Source organism: Haliotis rufescens, unplaced genomic scaffold, assembly GCF_023055435.1.
Source record: "Haliotis rufescens isolate VD_foot unplaced genomic scaffold, xgHalRufe1.0.p SCAF_9, whole genome shotgun sequence".
Taxonomy (NCBI): domain Eukaryota; kingdom Metazoa; phylum Mollusca; class Gastropoda; order Lepetellida; family Haliotidae; genus Haliotis; species Haliotis rufescens.
In genome coordinates this window covers 8647072-8669302 of record NW_025964383.1, presented here as the reverse complement: position 1 = coordinate 8669302, position 22231 = coordinate 8647072, and the positions used below count along the sequence as shown (strand labels likewise).

At 42.7% G+C, this 22231-nt stretch overlaps 1 protein-coding gene across 7 annotated transcripts in view; it reads right to left on the bottom strand.

Annotated features, from left to right (window-relative positions):
• The window catches only part of LOC124148569 (filamin-C-like), a 130036-nt gene that overhangs the window by 11486 nt on the left and 96319 nt on the right, over window positions 1-22231 (bottom strand). For 3 of the 7 annotated variants that reach the window (XM_048390478.1, XM_048390483.1, XM_048390484.1), the window contains 3 exons: window positions 9435-9578; window positions 8535-8588; window positions 6027-6497 (listed from right to left, as the gene is read on the bottom strand). In XM_048390478.1, coding sequence (XP_048246435.1) covers window positions 6027-6497; window positions 8535-8588; window positions 9435-9578 — 669 coding nt within the window. Of the gene's footprint in view, window positions 1-3590; window positions 3717-6026; window positions 6501-8534; window positions 8589-9434; window positions 9579-22231 lie in introns of all 7 variants that reach the window. The other 4 variants (XM_048390479.1, XM_048390480.1, XM_048390482.1 and 1 more) reach the window with 4 other exon arrangements.

The window sequence follows — 22231 nt, the reverse complement described above, 5'->3', positions numbered from 1 at the left end:
AGACCAAATCCACTGTCGCCGCCATGTTGTCCAGTAACTGGAGCCATGTACGAGCAGTGTGACTTGCGCTTAAGGGACTTGATATCTTGTGACAGAGATACACGTCCTCTCACCGTGTTGAAATTAGCCACTAGGAAGACTAGATTCTGAGTGGGGCTCAGATCTGACTTCTTGAGATTGACCATCCACCCTAGAGTGATCAGAATATCTATCACTTGTTGTGTAGCTATCTGACTCAGGGATTGCAATAGAGCTCTTAGTAACCTAGTCGTCGAGGTACGGATGGCAGAACCGACCTTTTGACCTGGCCACTTGGGCGGGAATCAACATCAGCTTGGTGAACACCCTCGGGGCCGTGGAGATCCCGAATGGTAGAACCCTGAACTGATAACACCTCCCGTCGAAAGAAAACCTCAGGTATTTCTTGAACTCTGGATGTATTGGTATGTGGAGATAGGCGTATTTTAAGTCTATTGACGTTAGCCATTCTCCTGTCTCGACAGTTGAGATCACTGTTTGGTGACTAGGAAACAAGTCGAGTAGAAGCCCTCGCTTTCCTGTCCCTCGGGACCCGGTTCGATCGCAGCTTTCATAAGAAGTGCGTCGACCTCGGCACGGAGGAATTCCGCCTTCTCTCGGGTAGCAGGCACCGGTGTGTGCTTTATCCCGGAAAAGTGGAGGAGCGGATGAGTTTTCCCGATAACTTGCGACTATGGGTTCACCCGGGGCTCTTCGGGCGCTAATGGGAACCCATCGTTCCCAGCCCCGCGAAAAAGCTGTTGGCCTCGACCAGCTGCCTTGCCCCGGCCCGTGCCTCTCTTGCTCCTCACGGCGCCCTTATACCTGAAGGAAGCGGCGGCTTCCAACCAGGTGTGGACGTCTGACCCGTGCGTTAGCGTAGGAGGGGACAATTGGAGAGGCCCGCTTACGCGGTTTTAACGCTTGGTACCTCCAACAAGGCCTTATGAGTCTTTGATGGAAGTATACAATTGAGCAGCCTCTCGGACCGCCTGCTGAGCCCCAGGGAAGAGGGTGGCACCCTCTTATACGGCAAAGCAAGTAGGTCTTGGCGTGTGTAAGTCGAGTATTTAGATACCGACATCCACCGCCTGCGCATGCACATAACAGCGCACAACATCTGCGATGCACAGCTACGAATAGCGTCCCGCGCAAGATAATGTTAGTTGCGCGGCCAACTCCGAAGAGTCGGCCGGCCCCTCTCCCGCTAACTCCCTCTGTACAGCCGACAGATACGCGGAGTGTACGGACACACGGAGCTGTTGGCATGCATTATGATATTGCTCCTCGAAGCATATGTAAGCAGCCTTCAACTCCGCACCGCACACGGGAAAGGGGGGGCAACCGCCGGCCCTGCTTGACCTTAGTCAAGTTGGGTGTCTCCGACTCTGGCATGGGCGCAGCAACCTGAGGCAGTACATGGACAATCCTGTCCCGCACGTGTCTCTGCACCCGGCCCGAGGCCGAGTCCCGGTGCCGAGGTGCCGGAGGTTCAAGGGAACCCACCTGGCACTGGGCTAGGTATCCACTAGTGAAAGCCTTGGCCTCGGAAGAGGCGTCTGGCTCCGCCAGGGTAAATTGTGCGTCGGTAGTGCACGGGCCGGTGCCCGCCACCACTACGCTGGGGAAGCTCGGTCTCGGATCGTCCCCGAGACAAAGGGAACCAACCTGGCTCCGGGCTAGGTATCCACTAGTGGACGCCTCGGCCTCGGAAGAGGCGTCTGGCTCCGCTAGGGAAAATTGTGCGTCGGTAGTGCACGGGCCGGTGCCCGCCACCACTACGCTTGGGAGCGACCTCGAGCCGGAGCCGAAGCTCGGTCTCGGATCGTCCCCGAGACAAAGGGAACCAACCTGGCTCCGGGCTGGGTATCCACTAGTGGACGCCTCGGCCTCGGAAGAGGCGTCTGGCTCCGCTAGGGAAAATTGTGCGTCGGTAGTGCACGGGCCGGTGCCCGCCACCACTACGCTGGGGAGCGACCTCGAGCCGGAGCCGGAGCCGAAGCTCGGTCTCGGATCGTCCCCGAGACCAAGGGAACCCCCCTGGCTCCGGGCTACGAATCCACTAGTGAAAGCCTCGGCCTCGGAAGAGGCGTCGTGCTCCGCTAGGGAAAAATTGTGCGTCGGTAGTGCACGGGCCGGCGCCCGCCACCCCTCCGCTGGGGAGCGACCTCGAGCCGGCGCCGAAGCCCGGTCTGAGATCGTCCCCGAGACCAAGTTGCCTGCCTCGGCCGACGCCGGGCATATCACAAGGTCTCGAAGCCGCGTCCGGCGCCGACAACGGGGAAGGCTCGGTCCGCATCTCCTCTCGGAGCTGAGACTTTACCTCCTCCATCATCGACGCCATCTGCGACTTAAGTAACGCAGAAAAGTCTGCCAAAGACAGTGCAGGAGAGGGTGCAGTGCTTACTACGGGGACCCTCGAGCCTTCTCCCCCGGCCCCCGGAGAGGGAGCGGGGGAGACAATCTCGGCAGCTTTTTTACCCTTTTTAGATGGGGAGGGGGGGATGTCTTAGTAGATCTGATATCTACCCCCGCCTTTAATAGACCTCTTTAAAGTGGAACAAGTCAACTTGTCTCTTTTGGGGGCCCCGGGGGGTAAAGGCAATGTCCTCCGCCAGACATATTCGGCAGCGTTCGTGCCTGTCTTAGAACAACCCGTACACAGTTTGAAGGTCTTGTAAACAAGACCGTAATTTCTGAGGTGGGCGGGAAGGGTATCAACGTGTATCAGTGCGATATAAAGATCGGAAAGAAACGTGCATAAATTGTGAAACTAGAAGCAAAGGCGTAATGTAGAATGCGATTTGTAACGCGATACTAATAGCCAATGTGTAGTATAATTATAACACCAAAGGGGCGTGTTACGCGCTAAGGTGTAAAAACCCGTAAAAAAGGTAAGTGTAGTTTATGAATTAACACACCACCTTGGGTTTTGTAAAGGAAAAAATTGTAGACCAATGCTGTATGATATAACAAAACCCCAAGCCGTTTCTTAATGGCCTTGGTGTTACATGTATCAGCCCGTGGAACTACAATATGGACGCCATTACGGCCATTGGAATTCAAAGGTACCGTGCACGTGGCGTATTATTACAACTCTATAACTTCACAATGCGAGGTATTACGCCTTTGCAAAGAAAGAAATGTACCATACATACAGTTTGGTCAGCCATGGTTCTTGTCGAACGATAGATTTCTCTTATTTTTGTCTTGTGTGAAAAATCAACACGTCTGTCTCTTACAGATGACATAAGGAAAGTGATTTGGGTGAGAGTTGCTCCCCCTGGCGTGAGGCGCCGTTGGGGGTGAGGCCCCGTAAGGGTGGTCGTATATCATACAAAAACGAAGTTTTTTGTGTGGTAACATTTTTTATTAAGGAAAATGGTTACAACTATGTCATATAGATTTTCTTGAGCAAGGAAAATGCAATAAGTGCCCCAAGGAGGATTTAATCAGAAAGAGAATTCAACAATGGTCGGTGGTGAATTTTTTAACACATCAAACTTAAACAAAATCATCTACCACTGACAACCTGCCGACCACCACTGTATATATTGTATGATTTATGTTACCATGAATATCCCGCCCGTTCCACTTGACAGTAATATCAAACAGCCCCGTCTCCACAGGGACGTAGGTGACGACAAATCGGCCTCCCGGCTGGGGGTCTATGCTACACTTAGCTATAGAGTTAGGGCCTGAAAGCAGGGAGAGCCAGTTGGCATGAAGACTTGGTGAAGTGAAAGCCAGCAAGATTGTGTCAGTCTAAAAGCTGTGGCTATCTTGTCAATATCTATTCTTGACACTGCAAAGTGTCACAAACCTTGTGCATTTCATGTCAATTTCACAGAATAATTTACTGAAGATTATATCTACAAATTATAATTTTTCATCTTGAATAAATCACATTTTTCTGGAGTGATTTGAAAAACATGTCCTCAATGCATGTTTAGATCTGTATGAAGAATACAATAAACTTCCAAAATGCACCGAACATCATGGACAAGAAATGGACAAGTTATGACAAGATAACACATTCATTTCACTCCCTTGCTCATTTCAATGTTGGAACATTGTCTTGTCAAGTAACAATACAACAACACAATTGCAAACAACAAACGAAATATGAGCGAGGGAATGTTAACAAGATATGTACATGAAGGAAAATTGTTAAATCTACAAAAAGACAAGTTCTTCTCAAACTAAAGGAAAATTTACAATTAGTAGCTGAAAAAGAAATACACAACTGCAAATGTATATCTGGAAGAGAGAGAGAGAAGTTTACATCACAACTAACTAACCTTAGAAGATATTTATGTGGAAAAAACAAAGACTACAGTGACACTCATCAGCTGAAAACTATTGAAAAATGATGGAAAAAATAAACTATCTAATCTGTTAAATCTGTTTCTAGAAGACTATAAGGATTATAAGGACCCACTGATCCGATTTCACAGTTGTCCAATGAACATTTCGAAGTGACAAATTTCCCTTAATCAACCAGATCAGTACCACTACCTTCCTGACAGAACGTCTGTTTACTTCCGTCAAATGTACATTTCGAAATGACAAATTTCCTTTAATCAACCAGATCAGTACCACTACCTTCCTGACAGAACGTCTGTTTACTTCCGTCAAATGTACATTTCGAAATGACAAATTTCCCTTAATCAACTAGATCAGTACCACTACCTTCCTGACAGAACGTCTGTTTCCTTCCGTCAAATACACATTTCGAAGTGACAAATTTTCCTTAATCAACCAGATCAGTACCACTACCTTCCTGACAGAACGTCTGTTTACTTCCGTCAAATGTACATTTCGAAGTGACAAATTTCCCTTAATCAACCAGATCGGTACCACTACCTTCCTGACAGAACGTCTGTTTCCTTTCGTCAAATGTACATTTCAATGTAACACCGTTCCCTTTATCAACCAGATCGGTACCACTAACCTTCCTGAGAGAACGTCTGTTTCCTTCCGTCAAATGTACATTTCAATGTTACACATATTTTCCAAAAACAGTCCACCAAGCTGCCTGTCTGACGTCTATGTCTGTCATCAAAACTCAGAACAAAGGGAAGGTAGGATTTCTACAGTGGCAGGTAAATTGATACCTCATGAAATATACATGATAACAATCATTTGGTTATCACTAGGTTGCTGAAGCTTGTGGACACAGATTCCACTACCCTCTTCATGTACCCACAGGACAGCTACCACCGAGCCAATCAATAATAGCTTGTTTATAGCATGCTTCTCAATCCATGCAACTAAATGTCAGTACACATTGCAATCTCAATTTCTGATATGTTTCCCAGGAGAAAATGACACAAAAGTGCTGAATTGTGTAACTAATGAATCATTAATAGCTACAACTCATGTGGCTTACGGCTACACAGCTACGGCTACAAGGGTATTACTCCCTGTCAAAGTTTTATTGCGAATAAGATGATTAATTTCAGCTCCAACACTAATGTCTAAAATGAATAGCCAGTAGGTGTAACTCTATGTGATCAAACCACTATTTGCATACTTTTTGTTAAATTTTATGACAAATTTTTAATTTATGCATTTCAGATCTCTCATTGATTTTAGGGTTTGTCTGAATATATTTTGACGTAGTACGGAAAAAGATGATGTACTCTGTAGTGAACCTTCAAATGATTCCAAAGGAAATTCAAAGATAAAAAAGATAATGTTCAAAACGATAAATATTATACATAATTAATGTGTATCACTGCATGTCCCTGATCCTTACCCTGAAAATAATGCACACGGACAATGAAAGAAAGTAAAAAAACAGTCACTTTCTAAAAGCTGAAAAGAACACTGATGAAATATGCAGGTGGGCTGAAAGGTAAAGACTGATATCTACCAAAGCTTAGTGATGTTTATTTGGCCTAGGTCTGTACATCACAACAAGCAACACGTCGTTAGTGGCGCCACCTACATGTGTCTATTTCACAGCCTCACATCTAGGACCAGCGTCAGTTTCACCATCTTACCCTCCACCATTACAACAGATGTTCGGACGGCTGTGATTGACGACACAGCAGCTTGTAAATCCCCTTCCTCTTCCATTTTGACAATCATCGACGTTGTTTCCACATCATCCTCAACTTGACTCTTCCTGTACATCTTGTCCCCACCACCCTCAATTTCAAAGCCAGCCTCGTCAATTTCATACTGTCTCAAGTCCCCATCCATTGCATCGCTTCTCCTGTACATCTTGTCCCCACCACCCTCAATTTCAAAGCCATCCTCGTCAACTTGATACTGCCTCATACTGTCCCCATCCACTGCATCGCTTCTCCTGTACATCTTGTCCCTACTATCCCTAATTTCATTGCCAGCCTCGTCAACTTGATACTGCCTCATCATGTCCCCTTCGTCGTAGTGAGAATGTACAGCCGTGACGCTAGTTCTCGTCACAGATGACTGACTGATGTGCATGTCAGCAGCTTCCTCTACACTGCCTGCTGGTACACAAGGAATGTTCTTACACATTTACCCAGTCCTAACCTCAACGGATGAGTGCAAAAACAAACTTAATGATAAATATTAACATTTTGTCATTGAACTCAATCATACTGTATTTTCATGTCCCCATAAATGTCCTGGGTGTACGAACATTGGCACTTTCCTACTGCAGGTGATTGGATAGAGAAACTGTATCATGAGACTTGTGGTATATGGTCAAAGGAGTGTAAGAAACAGTTAAAGATGGTTGGCTGATGACTCGAGGTATTTTTCACAATATTCAGCAAAAGTACAGCTAGCTACATATGACACTGATCCAGAACATGGATAGGAATGACACTGATCCAGAACATGGATAGGAACGACACTGATCCAGGACATGGATAGGAATAACACTGATCCAGAACATGGATAGGAACGACACTGATCCAGAACATGGATAGGAATGACACTGATCCAGAACATGGATAGGAATAACACTGATCATGAACATGGATAGGAACGACACTGATCCAGAACATGGATAGGAATAACACTGATCCAGAACATGGATAGGAACGACACTGATCCAGAACATGGATAGGAATAACACTGATAAAAAAAAACATGGATAGGAATGACACTGATCCAGAACATGGATAGGAACGACACTGATCAAGAACATAGATGGGAACGACACTGATCCAGAACATGGATAGGAACGACACTGATCCAGAACATGGATAGGAATGACACTGATCCAGAACATGGCTAGGAACGACACTGATCCAGAACATGGATAGGAATAACACTGATCCAGAACATGGATAGGAACGACACTGATCCAGAACATGGATAGGAACGACACTGATCCAGAACATGGATAGGAAAAACACTGATCCAGAACATGGATAGGAACGACACTGATCCAGAACATGGATAGGAACGACACTGATCCAGAATATGGATAGGAATAACAATGATCCAGAACATGGATAGAAATAACACTGATCCAGAACATAGACAGGAATAACACTGATCCACCCCTGGGACAGGAATAACACTGATCCACCCCTGGGACAGGAATGACACTGATCCATCCCTGGGACAGGAATGACACTGATCCACCCATGGGACAGGAATGACACTGATCCACCCATGGGACAGGAATGACACTGATCCACCCATGGGACAGGCATGACACTGATCCACCCCAGGGACAGGCATGACACTGATCCACCCCAGGGACAGGCATGACATTGATCCACCCCAGGGACAGGCATGACACTGATCCACCCCAGGGACAGGCATGACACTGATCCACCCCTGGGACAGGCATGACACTGATCCACCCCAGGGACAGGCATGACACTGATCCACCCCAGGGACAGGCATGACACTGATCCACCCCAGAGACATCTCAATTGAACAAGATGTGTGTCAGCTGATATTAAGTGCACATGGCATTTTGTATCACATATGAACAACAAACAGGAGGAGAAATTATACAGAGTAACACAATATACAACTGCAGTAAGCAAGTTGCTACAATACTGTAGTAGATGAAGGCCCATGTTCAGCGACCTGGACATTGTGGGCATGGATCTGGACACTATCTGGGTACTGATGACATGGTCAGGTCAACACCGAGACACAATCTTTCCTTGAGGTCACCCATCCAAGTAAATATTCATACACAGCCATAATGTCCAACCAATACCCAGTTCAGCTGCCTGTTACAACAAGTATGATCAAGTGCCTATGGACCATAATACTGCCCTGAAAACAGCAAAGGTCTAACGTAACATGAGAAACAAAACAGCTTCAACAGACATGATGAACAAGAATATTCAGGACCTGGAATCAAAGAAAGGTGAGAAGTAATGCAATGCAGATCAGCAAAGACGCGCAATGTATGTCACGTAACAAGTACAGCAACTTGTGCATGGGCAGGAAGATGAAGCAATGAATGTCCCTCAACCAACACAATAGCCAGACATGGTACCAAAGCAAGGTTTTGGTCTGCACATCTAAGTGCCTGGGTAAAAACATACCAACAGCCTCAGCCTGTAGGGATATAGCTCTGATGTCTTCTACTGAAGCGTAATCTACATGGTAAAAGTGAAATCCATCATCATCAGTTTCATGAGATGAGCATGCAATGTGCACCCGTACAGCTGACGACTAAACTTCGCCCTGTTTCCTGTCATATATATGGTATAAGTATATATAAGTATCATAAACAGAGGAAATAATTTGCAAGGACACCATAATAAAATACATGGCTGGAGAAGACTTTTCGTGATCAATTTGTAAAATTCATAATTCCAAGCTATGCCTGATTATTATGTATTCCTAATTCTTTACGGAAGAAGCTTTCCAGTTTCCAGTGTCCAGTGAATGACACAGATGTGATATCATCCTGGCAGTTAGATTATTCCAACGTGACCGTAAAAGACACATCCCCATACCATAACTGTCTTTAGAAACACAACATAATCAGGCATGAATAAATTCTTGGCACTCAGGGACAGGTACTTCAGCAAAAACAACTGATTAGTAATCTGCTTTTAGGAAAACAGAACAAAGACAAAATATAATACACTGTCACTTTTACACATGAAAACAAGTTTTTCACATGAAATTATTAAAACCTTAGAGAATCAATATCATTTGTCAGTCTTTCAATAATGGCACAATAATGGCAAGAAATGTAAAAAGGTTAAAAACTGAATTAAAAAATTATGTTTGATATTTAATGTGGAAAGCTGAATCATTGCAATTTAATGCTTTACGTATATATTGTAACCCTGGAATTTCAGACAGTTGTTTATTTGGTCTTCTAGTGATTATTTGGTCTTCAAGTATTTATTTACTCAGTATATATGTGCACTTTAATTCACCATGACGATTTCCACATATGTGAAACATGTGACAATGTCTGCTGTACTTACCATCGACTTGTATGGTGGGTTCGCCAGTAATCCCGCCAGCCTCCACGAAGAAGGTAGCTGGCTTGTCCTCCTCGCCACGGTACAACCCATCTCCGTGGGCAGTAGCCAGAGCTCCCTCCCCGATCTCCTGGGTGAATGGGCTTCCTGGGACACAAAGGCACATGTTACCTCTAGGATCAGGGAGTCACTGGGACGTGAGTGTGTGAGTTGGGTTTAACGCCACTTTTAACAGTATTCCAGTTATATCACGGCATGTCAGCTTAATGTGGGAGGAAAGCCCCAAGTGATGCAGGTCTCAGACGTTTACCACTTTGGTGAAATCCACGAGCACGGGTATGGACAAACCTAGAAACATAATCAAGGCAAACCGGGATTCGAACCCACAATCATAGGTTTCTAGCGTGCCCAAGGGACCCAACTCTGCACAGCGAATCATGGCACCTTAGACGACTGGGCCACCCGTGCCCTGTCACTGAACGGGTCAGTTCAGACAATGACCCTAACGTGAAACATTTGACCAAAGTAAATCTTGAAGAGGGAACTCAGTCTGGTTCTAGTGCTCCTCACAACTCACTGACCAACATTTTTAGCAAAATGTTAAAAACATGATTTATGTCTGCCAATTTGAACCGTCTAAAAACTGCCAATGTGGAAACAAAAGTCCTTTGTCAAAATCCGGTCCATGTTCTTGCCAAACAAATCAATCCTAAAATCTGCTTTTATCCAAATTTAATATACAACTAAAGGAGGATTTGGGAAACAATAGTTATTTCCCAGAATAAGGAAGAAATGACAATCAGAAACAATATTCCTTATACAGTTGAAAACATCCACGTACAAGAGATGCAACTACCCTCACTGTACATGTGCTACCATCCTCATCTCGACATTCATTACACCCAGATCAAATAAACAATCAACAGTAGGTTGATTAACTTCAGCTTCTACCAATGGGTATGAATATGGGTACCCATTTGCTTCATCAGAGATATTAAGACTAATTTGAAATAAAAATAACAAATATTCGGTTATGAAACTCCATCCTAGATAAACCTAGACTCAGTCTAGAATTTATGTTGGAGTGTTTTTTTCAGTGACTACTTCATAACATGTAATTTATTCCTTTAAAAAGATCCAAACAAATAATTTTCCAATTTTCAGAGCATTCAGTATTTCTGGTTCAGGACAAGATCGCCCTGGAAGGGGACTTTTCCAGACTGACATGGTCTTGCAGTATTTCTGGATCAGGACAAGATCGCCCTGGAAGGGGACTTTTCCAGACTGACATGGTCTTGCAGTATTTCTGGATCAGGACAAGATCGCCCTGGGAGGAGAGGTTTCCAGACTGACATGGTCTTGCAGTATTTCTGGATCAGAACAAGATCTCCCCGGAAGGGGACGTTTCAAGACTGACAAGGTCTTGAAGTATTTTTGGATCAGGACAAGATCGCCCTGGAAGGGGAGGTTTCCAGACTGACAAGGTCTTGCAGTATTTACAACCTGACCACAAAGGAAATATCGATCACAACAACATGTTATTTTCTGTAACCTTCAGTAGTAAACATGAAGGTAATTTTGTTCATTATACACCAAGAGTATGTGGCCTAAATGAAGTCTCTTTGTATATATCAGAAGGGTAGTCTCAGTATCACCAGATTAACTCTGCAACATATTGATTAAATTTCATGCATGCCCGGACTTATTAGAGCGGGTTTGATTTACTTCAACATAAGCCTTACACCAGGACTGTGTGTATAACCTTTGAAGCATGTCATCTATATGACATTGCCTGAACAGGTAATAAATCTCATATACATATAAGTTTGTATAGTATATCAATTTCCATGTATTTCTGTGACCTTGAGAGGTCAGCTTTGTCCAAGTTTGGGGAAAGTAATGAGGCCTTACTCCATTATTCCACAAGGAAAGCGCTCACCAACAGCCCACAGGCCATTTGTTATGTGTCGACTACAGGCCAGTATTAACAAGCAGTCTGCTAACATTGTGTTACAATAAATATGCATCACGATGGTCACATCACAATAAATATGCATCACAATAGTCATGTCACAATAAATATGCATCATGATAGTCACGTCACAATAATTATGCATCACAAGTAATGTCACAATAAATATGTATCACAATAGTCACGTCACAACAAATATGCATCATGATAGTCACGTCACAATAAATATGCATCACGATAGTCACGTCACAATAAATATGCATCACGATAGCTACATGTTAAGAATGAAATATATCTCATATATATTTCTTTACAAACTCTGACAGTCAAACATTTTCAAACACAGGACTTTGATAAACAGTTTTCTTCAGTACTTTACTAGAGGGCTGACAAGGGTCACTGCATGTCTTGAATACAATACTGTTCTGTCAGCTTTGAACAAACTCATTCAGGCTATCTACCATTACATTCATTTGTTGTTTTCCAGGACTGCCTGCTGACCACTGGACAAAGAGCAACACAAGAATATGGTATTACCCCCATTTAAACAGAAAATTCACCATCTCTCCAAAAGTATTATCAACTACTGTAAACTACGTTTATATCGAACAAGCTTATAACGAACTGACCGATATAACAAACTTATTTTTTAGTCCCGGACATTTGCTTTATATATGCTGTACATATGCTTATAACGAACTACAGGTTTTAACTAAAACTAGTGGCCCCTTTGAGTGTGTTATAACCGTAGTTCACTGTAGTTGAACACTCAAAACATATCTGGAATTATAAAGACTTTTTGACAACCTGTGTTTTTAAATTTCAAAACACTCCAACCTAGTCCAGTGTCAACATGACCATCATGTGATTGTGCTGCTGTGTAGGCGGTGTACACAACACTCTAAAGCCCCTTACAATGAAGTGTGGGCTCACTGTGTGCAGAATATCACCATCAAGCATTTGTAAATACATTTTCTTCTCTTGATAAGCATGCATACATACATGAAATTCATAAATACTGTTTGCACTAACACGTGCCATGTAAACATACATTTCCACAAATTTGTTCTTGTTTGCATAAATCTCAAGATGTTTGTTCAGTGTAGTGACACAAAAAAAGTATATTTTTGCATGTTTCTTCCTAATATTGTAAACAAATTAAACACAACGATCCTATGTAAAACAAATAACAGATGATTAAAAAAAAACATCTTATAAAGAAAATTATAATAAAATAAAACAAAAAGTAGTTTCTTAATTCACAAAATAAATAAGAATATTCTTCTTCATAAATTCAAGAATAATTTTCTTTTAGTTGTACTGCTCCTGTTTGGAGTTTTGATCTGTGTGACATTCCGATAGAAGCCATCTGTATAAGGTAATTCACAATGTCCATTAGAAAATGGATGACGACAGAACACAATGGAATTTTGATGAAGCCTAAACAAAATATGTTTTCATTTCATGAGAACTGTATGTCTGCAGCCTAGGTGTCTGCCTGCCAAGGTGTCTGCCTGTCAAGGTGTCTGCCTGCCTAGGTGTCTGCCTGCAAAGGTGTCTGCCTGCCTAGGTGTCTGCCTGTCAAGGTGTATGCCTGTCTAGGTGTCTGCCTGCAAAGGTGTATGCCTGTCTAGGTGTCTGCCTGCCAAGGTGTCTGCCTGTCAAGGTGTCTGCCTGCCTAGGTGTCTGCCTGCCTAGGTGTCTGCCTGTCAAGGTGTCTGCCTGCAAAGGTGTATGCCTGCAAAGGTGTATGCTTGTCTAGGTGTCTGCCTGCCTAGGTGTCTGCCTGCCTAGTTGTCTGCCTGCCCAGGTGTCTGCCTGTCAAGGTGTCTGACTGTCGAGCGGTCTGCCTGTCAAGGTGTCTGCATGCCAAGGTGTCTGCCTGTCAAGGTGTCTGCATGCCAAGGTGTCTGCCTGCCAAGGTGTCTGCCTGCCAAGGTGTCTGCCTGCCTAGGTGTCTGCCTGCCTAGGTGTCTGCCTGCCTAGGTGTCTGCCTGTCAAGGTGTCTGCCTGCCTAGGTGTCTGCCTGCCAAGGTGTCTGCCTGCCTAGGTGTCTGCCTGCCTAGGTGTCTGCCTGCCAAGGTGTCTAGCTGTCATGAACATCTGCCCAATGAGACTACTGCTTACACGACATAGTTACCACACACTATCATTACAGAACGTCGACCACTACACTTGCCCTACACTTGCCCTGTTCAAATACCCCAACATCAAACTCTCCTGTACCCAGGAATACAGCACCAGGATCCCAGTGCAAGATGCGGGAGTATTATCTACAAGCAGGCAACCATTGATGTAACTGGAAAGGAATTAACACTGTCATGGCACACTTCCTTGAAATATTGATGTGTGATCGATTTGTCAAATGCAGAAAAACCACTCACCCGACTCAAATATGCCAAGACAAAGCCAACAAAACTACTGGTTGTACCACATATTGATTTGTCCGAGGATGGTGACATAAATACTGCCAGGAATTGCAGACTCCTGTTCCAAGGAAATCCACTTCAGAGAAGTCAGGATGGCACTTGCAGACATTCTTCACAAGGGATTTGACTTATACATGGCATTGTTATTGCATAATCAACTTGTTTTTCTTCAAATGCCTCAACAATACTTTATAGAAAGCAACTATTCGAAAAGCAATCATACAAAAATGAATTTAACTACCAGCATTTTTGTTGTATTTTGAAGTGGAGGTTATTTTTTATTCTAGGCATGTGCAAATTTCTATAAATAGCTGATAAAGTAAGTATAATATATTTGATTATATATTGATTTATGATTTTGACTGACATTTTTACCCAGCATTTGACAAATACTACAAATGCACAATACACTTTATTTATTACCCATAGGGTTAGAAATAACCGAGTTCATTAAGATCATATGTGCACTTGTGCAAGTTTTGTTTTCATCATCTGGAGGGCATTGTTGATGTCATTCACATCTTTGGTGGTCGTGATCAGTGCATTTTTCTAAAGGGGATTTCAAAAGGATTAAGATATAATGGGTACTAAAGAAATTATTACATTCACATGTGTGTCTGATTTCAGGAAATAATTCTGACACTTGATTCGTAAAATCAGTATGATACCTCTCTCTCCCTCTCTCTCACACACACACTGAATAAATGAATAAAGTTAAGTAAATGATTGCATAATTTCTCTCTCTCTCTCTCTCACACACACCTTGGATAAAGTTAAGCACAGGCTTGCATAATCTCTCTCCTTCTCTCTCTCGCCAACACTTGGACCATGAACACTGTTCACTTCCTCTAGGGGGTCAGGAGTGGGTGATGATGCATAGGATCAGAGGATGCAGTCGACTATTTACATGGAATAGTTACCAAATACATCATTACATAATTCACCTTGGTTTCTGTATTTTAATATAAATATGTCAATGTTTCACGAAAGTAAAGGACATATTTTCTTTAAATTGCTATTTTTCATGGAAATAAATCATAAGAGGTGCTTAATCATTTCCCATGTGTACATATACTTATTTAACTATCTCTTTCATAAATTATTATTTCAAAATATTTTGGATAGAGATGAAATTGATGCCAACAGAGGAGTGAGTGAGTGAGTGAGATGTGCTTTCACCGCTTTTAGCAACATTCCAGCAATATCACGGATGGGGACTCCAGAAATGGGCTTCACACATTGTACCCATGTGGGAAATTGAACCCGGGCCTTCGGCGTGACGAGCAGACACTTTATCACAAGGCTACCCCACCACCCCAAGGCTACCCCACCACCCCAAGGCTACCCCACCACCCCAAGGCAACAGCAGCGTGGCCCATTTTTTTCAAACCAACAACACATGACCAGAAATTGAGGCCATACAACTAACCCACCCGAGTTTATCAGTAAAATCTGCTGCTTGTTGTAATCTGACTTCCACACAAGTACATATATATACAGCGACATTCCACTGACGCTAGCTGCTGTACAAATGCCAGGGATGACGTCACCCAAACGGAGACTAACACTCTGGGTATACATTAGTGTTAATTAGGTGTATTTATGTATGCTCCGAATACTTGTGCTGTTTTTAGCTTCATTTCTATAGTAGTTGCAACAGAATCAAAATAAAAACTTCATTACTTTATCACTTTTGGTCCAACAGTGGAATGTCACAGAGCTCCAGATAGGCGTTTGGTGTTGTGGGTATTTTACCCATGCATTTTAAAATCATTGGGTATCAGTAATTCTATCTGGGTATTCAAATTTCTGTTACCCATTAGTTTTTACACATGTGGGTATTTAAGTTAAATATTTAAAAACACTATTCATCTAGTCCCTGCAAACTGGTTTTGTGTGGGTTCGAGAGCTTTATACGACTCAAAAATACCACGATACTTCCACAAGAAAGTGTGATGGCAAATGATCATGATGTAACTGTCATCGTGGAGTTTGGCAAGGTTGACGGAATGTCCGTTTATAATTTCAAAATAAGTTGCTGATTTGCTAATCGAATATGCAGGGTTACTTCACAAAATTTTGATGATACGCACAAGTTTGATTTTTGTAGCATATCTGTAATGTTGGTTGTGTATTTGATACGCTTGGATTTTATTTTACTGCATATTTCTGCATTTCTGATGCGTATTTTACGCAGATATGCAGCTTATCTGGAGCTCTGTGTCATCTTGCTTTTCAGTGAAGCATGCAGAGTTGTGTCTTTTAACAGCTGTCCTACAGATAAGGTGAACAGTTTATAATCATTAGTTTACATCTCAGTATTTACATCAACTCAATAATGCTTATGCACAAAAATATATTTCAATGACACTGAGTAAAATGTATCAAGTTATTTTTAGTTTGATACAAGAGTTATGCTGATATTAGACCGTAGAGCTGATGTGGGTTCTACAGGGACAAGAATGTCAGTCTCCAGTGTCATTCAACTGTTTTCCAAATTGGGAATTTTCTGGATGCAAATCTATCATAACTGATTAATATTACTAAATATAAAACTATTTGCTTGTTGCTGGAAGCCTAATGCCAGTTATTTCTGTTTGAATTGATCACAGGACAAAACATGGCGACAGAGAAGCATAACACAAAGCATTCAGCACACATAGCATTCAAAATCTCCTATTTTCGTGTGTTTAATGATAAATAAAGTGTGTGCAGATTCAACATACATTTTTAAATCTTCCGTATCAGAGCTTGCAGATTAAATGACAATCCTAATCATTTTTATCTCTATTACAAAAACGACATACCCAAATTTTCAAAACTGATCAAGAAAATGGTTATCACTTTCATCAACTGAATAAATTGACTCACACCCATTTGACAAATTGTTTCCTTGATTAAGCTCTGATTGTTAGGGGATATTCTTAATTGAAAGTAACGTCTCCGATCCTGACGTGAAAACATCAAACGATTTACATGTGACCTAAAACTGGTCACCAAATGATCCCCCTGACCTTTGCTTCAATTATCGAAATCACTCAACATTCCAGAACGAAATCTACACACGTAGTTTGCAACCTATCACCTTCTGTGTGCCGAGAGATTAATACCACAAGCGGGCAGCTTCGGTCAGTTGGCAAACATACCCTCACAAGGCCCGTTACATTAAAACAGCTTTCAGGAAAAATATCTTTTCAAAAGGGTCATGTTTTGAAATGTAAATATCAAGGATACAACTTGGTTGTCACTATCAGTTTAGACATGACAAGCTGTCAGATAATCATGGTTTTATAAAGGTGATAGCAGTGTTGTCCATTTCAACATTGTAAGGGGGAACACACTGGTTTGAGGGGATGATATTGGCTGACTGCTTTGTTTACACACTTATCCTCTTGGAAGGTTTACACTGAAGGATACACATAGTGTTAAAAGGCAATGTACACATCACAAATGTTTGGACATTGACAGAGTAATGTGTACATCACAAATGTTTGGACATTGACAGAGTAATGTGTACATCACAAATGTTTGGACATTGACAGAGTAATGTGTACATCACAAATGTTTGGACATTGACAGAGTAATGTGTACATCACAAATGTTTGGACATTGACAGAGTAATGTGTACATCACAAATGTTTGGACATTGAGGGTCATGTTCAGATCAGTACCGTAACAGAAGGATGTCATAAATTCTTTAAATAAACATGGAGCAATGTAATAAGTCATTTCTCAAAAATCTACTTCTGGATTTTTTCAATATGGTATGATTGTTGTTTGTTGTATTTTATTCAGTAATAACAATCAATCTGACAATAAATAAAGTGCTAATCTACTGTTCCACAGCCAAAATACTAGTATCTGGAAAAACATCATAACAGGTCAACCCATTTTCCTCAATTGCAACTTTCCAGATAATCAAACCTTTGTAGATAAATGCATGACCTAGTGTATTACAGTGAACAGCTGGTTCAGTCATGTTCAGAAAGAGGTAGTTTCATGTGGTTTCAGAGATACACGTCATGCAATGTGATAATTATCCACTGCTGACACAGAAAACAGGTCCCCAAGGAACAACACGTCCAGACCAACCAAACACATCAAGGTTCCATTAATTCCCAGTGGCCTTTAATCCCAGAGCTTGTAAACAAACAGCCAATAATGAGTCCATACTTTTTTAAAGGTCAACATCAAGCTCTGTTTACAGCAGACATGTCTCTCTGTATCATAGCAACCGTCAGTCACGTAGGATTTCCTCCCATTTCTACCTATTATGCAAGCTTGTCATCAAACTGCTGGGGCAACCACTTGCTTTAGTTTCATTCATCAAGTCTTCCCTGGCACAATTGGAGGAAGTTTCTACACGACAGCATGCTCACTAAAATGGTCATTAGGCCATAATAAATAAATTGCAAGTGATTCTGTGGCACTATATAGGATAACCATGCAATTTTGACCACGCTCATTAAAGGACAACTGTTTCCTGATTGGCTGATAAAAAAATGGGTGGGGCTAGTACTGCATTATTACACTGAACAAGTCACTGATTTCGTACGCTGTCTATAGCTGTTGTTTTGCTCTCAATGATTAAATAAGCTGTATGTGAAGTAATCATTGTCTATGTGTTTTTTAATAAAAATTGACTTCAAGATGTTTTTGCATTGATGGTGGTTCGGGGTGCTTATGTTTTAAATCTGCAGTATGCACAGCGGTTATTCACACAGTTTGCACACCGCTTTTTTTATGTTTATGCCTCTGTAAACACACTGAAGCCTATTCATCATAAAATAAATTCATTACCGTATTCAACGAATAAGCGCCCGCTCTAATAAGCGCCCACAGCGATATTTGTTAATATATTGGCTAGTGAACAATTCCAATTAGCACCCCTTCCGATTGATCAATGTACACAAGACTTATTTATTTCGTGTGTTATATGCACCCTTAATTATGGGCAATTAAATTCTGGAAAAGAATATCTGTCGTATACAATCATTTTCAGGCTGTCAGCATAAACGACAAAATTTATCCTTCAACTGTTTTTTCCCCACCAAAATACCATTCTAATAAGAGCCCCTTATATCTAATTTTGAGAGCGCCTTGGGTGCTTATTACGCCGAATACGGTATTTATACTCATTGTCCCTGCTTTCTTACTACTAGCCACCCCGCCTCACACCGTCTGACAGTCTCTCTATTTTGCTGCCACTGTTAGCTGCTTTCCATTTCTAACAAGTTCAACAATTGTGTATCTACAGTTATCTAGTATCACTGCTGTGATGTACGCATGACCTCCGCAGCAAAAGGTGGAGCCTGTCCATGAAAAATGAAAATAACCCCAGTAAACCAAAAATAGTGTTACTCCACGTGGACACGATATGCCCACTTAGCAGCCATTCTGGACAACCAATGTTCATTCTTATCATATCTCAAACAAGCACAGTGTAGGTGGAACCACCAGTACTGACCGGTGACCCGATGTTATGAAACTTACCAAGACTACTATGGGCAGCTCTGACTGGTGACCTGATGATATGAAACTTACCAGGACTACCAAGGGCAGCTCTGACTGGTGACCCGATGATATGAAACTTACCAGGACTACTATGGGCAGCTCTGACCGGTGACCCAATGATATGAAACTTACCAGGACTACCAAGGGCAGCTCTGACTGGTGACCCGATGATATGAAACTTACCAGGACTACCAAGGGCAGCTCTGACCGGTGACCTGATGATGTGAAACTTACCAGGACTACTATGGGCAGCTCTGACCGGTGACCCGATGTTATGAAACTTACCAAGACTACTATGGGCAGCTCTGACTGGTGACCTGATGATATGAAACTTACCAGGACTACTATGGGCAGCTCTGACTGGTGACCCAATGATATGAAACTTACCAGGACTACCAAGGGCAGCTCTGACTGGTGACCCGATGATATGAAACTTACCAGGACTACCAAGGGCAGCTCTGACTGGTGACCCGATGATATGAAACTTACCAGGACTACCATGGGCAACTGACTGTCACATGCTTATAGCTCTGATCTAGAGATATGAAACTTACCAGGACCACCAAGGGCAAATCTAACCAGTGACCCAATGATATGAAACTTACCAGGACTACCATCGGCAGCTCTGACCGGTGACCCAATGATATGAAACTTACCAGGACTACCATCGGCAGCTCTAACCAGTGACCCAATGATATGAAACTTACCAGGACTACCAAGGGCAGCTCTAACCGGTGACCCAATGATATGAAACTTACCAGGACTACTATGGGCAGCTCTGACCGGTGACCCAATGATATGAAACTTACCAGGACTACTATGGGCAGCTCTAACCGGTGACCCAATGATATGAAACTTACCAGGACTACCATCCGCAGCTCTGACTGGTGACCCAATGATGTGAAACTTACCAGGACTACCATGGGAAGCTCTGACCGGTGACCCGATGATATGAAACTTACCAGGACTACTATGTGCAGCTCTGACCGGTGACCCAATGATATGAAACTTACCAGGACTACTATGGGCAGCTCTGACCGGTGACCTGACTGGGGGAGACAGAGGTTGTGAGGTGGGGAGTTTCACCACATACATCTTTTGTTGGTTGCTCCCCTCTGCAGATATGTACACCTCCGTATCATTATTCTTGTGACAGATCGAAGTGGAACGGATCAACCTTCGTTCAGGTGAACTTTTTCGAGTTTCAAGCACAGGGTGGAATATATCTTCCACTCTCTGAGATTGGATGTGATGGACACCAGATTGTTTAGATGTCTTCGCTGAGTGATCAACCTGTGTGGTCCATGATCCAGATCTATCAAGATTGTCTGAACTCTGTGATCTACGTCTTTGATCTACAGTTGTTGCCCATGTTGTGTGGTCAGTTTCATGTTCAGACGAGTCATTCCTCTTGATAAGAAATGACATGGGTGACGACACATTCCCTTGACCGCCATTTCTGCGGTCCCGTCTTTCAACTACTGTCACTTTGGAATTGGCATTAAATGATGTATGCCGTTCAATTCGGCCATCTTTCTCCACAAAAGAGCTATACGTTGGTCCAGATCGGTCTCTACCCAAAGTTCTTGACTTCTCGATTTCGATATTGACGCCGTTGTGTACATGTACATTTCGTCGATCAAGACTACTTATCTCACTTGGCTCCACCTCATGCAATATTTGATTTCCACCTGTGAAGTGACCATTTTGTACATTTATTTTTGTCACATGCTTATAGCTCCGGTCAAGAGTCTGTGACCTTACCTGACCACTGTCATGACCATATGAAGGTCGCTGACCTCGTCCACCAAGGGTGTAAGACCTATAGTTATATCCCCCATTGTCGCTGTCACTTTCCTCCCCACCGAAACTGATCTCCTTCGATTTCGAAATCCGCACATTTCTATTTCTCAATATATCACTATTATGATGGTGGGAATCAGAGGAACTAGATCCATTGTCCCGATCCCGTTCAGACGCTCCGTAAGACTTCCTTGAATAACCTTTCCTTTGTTCCCCAGTTTCCTTATTAGTAACTGTGACACCGTGATATGTGTCGTTGGAACTGCTCATACTAACATCCACCCCATTATACACTATTCCATTCACAGACACACCCTTAGTCTGGTGCCCCGAGGTAGATGCAGGGGTTTGGCTTGGGCCTCCAGGAGGTAGGGGTGCAGGACTCTGTCCTGGGGTCCCAAAAGGAAGGGGTGGGGGTGGAGGAATTTGTCCCGGGGCACAGGGAGGTGGTGGGGGTGGAGGAATCTGTCCCGGGGGTGTATAAACAGGTGCTGGTGTTGCAGGGGACTGTCCATTCGGTGTTCGGGGTGCAGGTTCACTGGCTTCTCTCTGACTCTGCAGATTACGGGCAAAGTGACTTTCTAATTTTGCTAGCAATTCTTTATTTGCAAAGACACTGATATTTTCAACAGATCGAGACTGTTGCCTCTGTTCTCGAATACTCTTATATTTTGTCTCCTTTGATTCTTCATCTACTTCCCATAATCCTGAGTTACGCTTTGTGATCTTACGCTTCTGGAGGACTGAGGACAATTCTTCAATCAAAGCATCATGAAGTTTTGATCCAGGGTCCTTCTTTGATCTTTTGAAAAATATTGGAAATGGATACAAATCATCTGCCTTGACTTGTCTATCATCTGCAGTGGCATATAAAATATTCGATTCCGAATATGTTCGGCGGGGTGATTCATGGACTTCTTCCTGTCCGCTGTTTTCAGAGTTGTATCCCGTCTCTCCATTTGTTCCATTAACAGAAACCGTTTCGGTAACAACAGTTCTCATTTCCGTGACAACCTGACCACTACTTATTTCACTTTGCTCCAACATATTTGATTTTGTTAAAGTAGATTTGAAAACAATCA